General features: G+C 56.5%; 1 protein-coding gene across 1 annotated transcript in view; it reads left to right on the top strand.

The window, feature by feature from the left end:
• TBR1 (T-box, brain 1) overlaps positions 1–4369 on the top strand; it is a 6270-nt gene that overhangs the window by 883 nt on the left and 1018 nt on the right. The window contains exons 2-5 of the mRNA XM_026078069.1: positions 197–351; positions 672–793; positions 1160–1318; positions 2308–2369. Coding sequence (XP_025933854.1) covers positions 197–351; positions 672–793; positions 1160–1318; positions 2308–2369 — 498 coding nt within the window. The remainder of the gene's footprint in view (positions 1–196; positions 352–671; positions 794–1159; positions 1319–2307; positions 2370–4369) is intronic.

Genomic DNA, 4369 nt, shown 5'->3' with positions numbered 1-4369 from the left:
GCTGCCTCCCGGAGGGTCCCCGTCCCCGCTGCCCGTGTCCCTTCCCCACGGCAAGCTCGACGCTTCGGGGAGGGAGTTTCTTTTGATTTTTTTCCCGGTCGCTACTAGGCGCTCTGAGGATAATGCACAACGGGCTGGTTCCTCTGTGTGTGTATCGCTGGTGGTGGATTTCTTTTTTTTTTTTTTTTTTTAATAGGCGCATGTTCCCTTTCCTAAGTTTTAATATTTCTGGTCTCGATCCCACGGCTCATTACAATATTTTTGTGGATGTAATTTTGGCGGATCCCAACCACTGGAGATTTCAGGGAGGCAAATGGGTTCCTTGCGGCAAGGCGGACACCAATGTACAAGGCAAGTTCCTCCAATTAACACTTTTCCCGACACATATGTAGGTGAGAATGATTAATTAAAGCCTTTGTGGACTGGCTCAGGCGACTTCTTAAACGAGAAGGGGCCAGCGATGCTTTAAAAAAAAAGGGGGGGTGGAGGAGAGAGTAAAAGGTGTTCAGAAAATGCTGTTTTAACCCTGTTCGGCTAAAATGGAGGGAGTTTCGGCAGTAAAATGCTGTTAACTTTAATGGGCTCCTTAGACCCCGTGCTCTGTTGCAGTGGCAGAACCGGGGTATGCGGGTGAACTGTGATGTGGTGGTGTTTTTTGTTGTTTTGCTTAGGAAATCGTGTGTACATGCACCCCGACTCCCCCAACACGGGTGCCCACTGGATGCGTCAGGAAATCTCCTTTGGGAAACTAAAACTTACAAACAATAAAGGAGCATCAAACAACAACGGGCAGGTCAGTGAGAGAAACGCAGATGCTCTGCAAGCCTTTTTTTTGTTGCTTTAGACAAAACCCTGCAGTCTTCGATCGGATCTGTATTTTCCTAGATCGTGTGGTCAGGTGAAAAAAAAAAACGGGGGTGGGGGGAGGAAAAAAAGCCCCCTCGTTTATTTTGCTAATGGCCTTGCAGGCTCTAAGTGCCTTGCCCAGTCTCGCCCCGCTGCGCGATGCGGCGCGGAAGCCCGCAGCCGTGCGGAAGGCGGCGGCGGYGGGTCCCGCGGCAGCGGCTCGCTCCGCCGCCGCACCGCGTTCCCGTCCTTCTCGCTCTAATCCCCTCTTCTTTCCCGGCCCCCTCCCTCCCTCCCTTTCTTTGCCTGACAGATGGTGGTTCTGCAGTCCCTACACAAATACCAGCCCCGCTTGCATGTGGTGGAGGTGAACGAAGACGGGACGGAGGATACCAACCAGCCGGGCAGAGTGCAGACCTTCACCTTCCCCGAGACCCAGTTCATAGCAGTCACCGCCTACCAAAACACCGATGTAAAGAGCTCCCTGGTCTATTCCGCTCGCGGCCGCCCCTGCGCCGCCGCCCGGGCTCGCGCCGGGGCCCCCGGGGCGGCGCGGCGCGACCCGGCCCGGCCGCCGCGCTCGCTCCGCGCCGCGCCGCTCCCCCGGCGCCGGGGTTTCTGAGCCCGGGGATGGGTCTTCCCATCCCCGGCCTTAAAGTTGCCATTTTGCCGCCGCCGAGGCTCGCGACTCTCAAACACTCGGCGCGATCTGCCTGCCGCAGACGTCTGCGCTTTTTCGCGTTTCCCCGGATAGTCTCCCGTTAGGCTCCCGGCAGCCGGGATCCCCCGAGCGGGCTGCTCCTTGCGAGCTGCCAGCTTCCTTGAGGGGCTAAGCAGGAATTCTCCTGGCGTTTATGCTGCTAAAACTAGAGCCCGATATTTATCTGTGGCTTTTATCTTCCTGTTGGGAACAGCTCAGATAGCTGGTAGAGCTTAAGCATTAAATCTGCAAAAATCAATTAACAACCTCATTGACTGCACTGGGGGTGATGGAACAACTTCCTCAAATTAAAATTTCATTAATGCATGGCTACGTTTTGCAGTGATCTGTTTTTACTATAGACTTGTGCCCCCTTTTTGTTTCAAATGACATATGCTCAGTCTACATTTTTGCTTTAATTATTTTGCTAGTTGCAAATGTAAACTCAACTACCGTTTTGCGGTGCGTTTCCGCCTCATTTCGGGCTTTCAATGTATTCATAACCATGCAACGTGAATAATTACACTTCTGAAAACATTGGATTAAATAGTAATTTTTACTGCAATTTTGGAGGGATTAAAGTGAATCTTAAAATTCGACTTTGATCTCTGAGAGCATGCTAAAGCTTTGTTTTCCACATTTCAAAGAGAGGCAATTTGATCGACTAGAGTATTGCATGGTTCTTTAAAAAAAATGTTGGCTGTACTCGGGTATATTTTTCGTGCTTTCACAACGTGCCTTCTGGCCCTCTGTTTCCCTAGATCACACAATTGAAAATAGACCACAACCCTTTCGCAAAAGGCTTCCGAGACAATTATGACACGTAAGTAAACCGGATTTTTATTACCCTTCTGCCGACCGCGCACGTATGTCAAAGCGGGAGGCTTTAAGGTGCGGATCGGGCTCATTGAAAACTGAAGTGTGTCATGTCAGGCCATTTTAGAGCCCTCCGAGAGAGAAGGAGGCACTCRCAAGCTCCCCCGACGGGGGCGGGAGCGCAGGGGCCGCTCAGCCCCCGCTGGGCCCCGCTCCCGGACGGCTGCTGCTCTCCGCGGGGCCGGCGGCGGCGGCGCAGCGCTGTCCCTGCGGCCGGGCTCCGCGCAGCCCTGCGCAGCCCGCGGGCGCCTCCGCGCCTGGGGGCCCGCTCCCTGCACCTAAGCCCGCATCTTGCGTTGGCACTTGTGACGGTTTGTTGTTGGTTTTCCCTGGCGTTTGTCTTTGCGCCCGTTTCCAAGTTTCTGTCTACCCACTTGCGCGCTAGGGCACCTGTGAAACGCGGGCTCAGGCGCTGGGCAACGCGCCTCGTTTGAATAAACCCGGGCTTCGCAGCCCCGGTGTCCGGAGGAAAATTTCTTCGTCTCGTTTTGTTCTTCTCTGGGGTTGGATTTTTTTCCCCCCTTCTGGGTGGAGCTAAAGACTCCGAAGTTTTCTTCGCGGCTCGCCCCGGTGCCGCCCCTGCTCGTGCGCCCCAGGTCCTCGGGGGGTTTAGCTCCCCTGGCCGGGCGACCTGGCGCGGCCGCAGGGGCTGGGCGCCCCGACCCCCGGCAGCCGAGCGGGGGCGGCCCGGCTCGGCTCGGCCCGGCCCGGCCCGGCCGGCAGCAGCGGGCGCCGACGGCTCCTGCCGCCCAGGCGCAGGGCAACGGCCCCCGGCACCCGCTGACCCCGGGCCGGCCGAGCGCGGGCAGCGGGTGGCGCCGGGGCTCCTTGCGCCGCCGCCAGCTCCGGCTCCGGCTCTGCAGGACGGGGCGGCGGCTTCGAGCGAGAAAACCTCGCTTTTCCTCTCTGAACAGGCGGCGGGGAGCGGCCTCCCTCGCAGCGCTTGCAGAGCGCGTAAGCCCGCGCGTAGCTTCAGCGCCTGCTTAAGTCTCGCTGCGCTCTCACCGCAGCGCGGCTCCCCCCAGCAGTGGGATTTCAGTGCGAGGGTGGAAAAGACGCCGAGGCCTGAAGCGGTGCGAGAGGGGCCCGGGGCCGAGCAGTGGGTCCCGGGACCCAGCGCGTCTGCGCCCCTCGCCCCGGGGCGGGGGTCGCCCGCGCCGGCCGCGGGCAGCCGGCTGCTGCTGCGGGGCCCGGCGGTCTCCAGAGCCGCGGAGGGCGCCCGCGCCTTCGCGCTGCTCCGCCAGCTCCGCGAGCAGGATGCGCGGCCTCTGAACAGGCTTCGTGGCCTTCACCCCCAGCCGCAAGTGCTTTTCTCTTTTTAATAGGAAAAACTTTATAGGGCGTCACTTTAAAGGAGACGGGGGGAGGGGGAAGCTTCAATGTTGTCTAGCACGTTGAATTTGTTTAAGGGCCAAGTTTATTTTGGATAAGAAATTCCAGGAGGCGTGGAGGGTTAATTAAAGCACAGTTTTAGCCTGAATTAAATACAGATAGTAGTTATTCATCCATTAAAGTTTTTATAATCGCAAATTGCAGCCCAGCATGGGAGAATTATATATAGGCCACGCAGAGAACACTAGTTGCGTCTGGTTTTACATTTCCTACAGTAGGTGTTTAAAGATTAGCTTAATTTAAACTCAGTAAAATGTTGATGGTTCGTCTATGACTCTCAATAATAAGTGTTAAACAGCCGATATAATTCCCTAGTCTGCCATTCATGCTGTTCGCTACAAATGACCGGGTTGCCTGTTGCGCTTCTGCTGGGACCGGTCAATGTGTCACAGTGCAGGATTTCCCGAGATACCTTGAAAAGCCGTTAGGATGTGGAGCTCAGATAAGAGCACGATACCTCCATCCCCTTGAGCRCGAACCTATTACAGGCAGGCACGCCGCGCAAGAGTTGCTCTCGGTGCCTTTCCCCGCCGCGTTGCACATCAAGGCTCTCCG

This window comes from Apteryx rowi, unplaced genomic scaffold, assembly GCF_003343035.1.
Source record: "Apteryx rowi isolate R43461 unplaced genomic scaffold, aptRow1 scaffold_47, whole genome shotgun sequence".
Taxonomy (NCBI): Eukaryota; Metazoa; Chordata; class Aves; order Apterygiformes; family Apterygidae; genus Apteryx; species Apteryx rowi.
The sequence above is the reverse complement of the archived record's forward strand: the minus strand, read 5'-3'. Positions and strand labels throughout refer to the sequence as shown.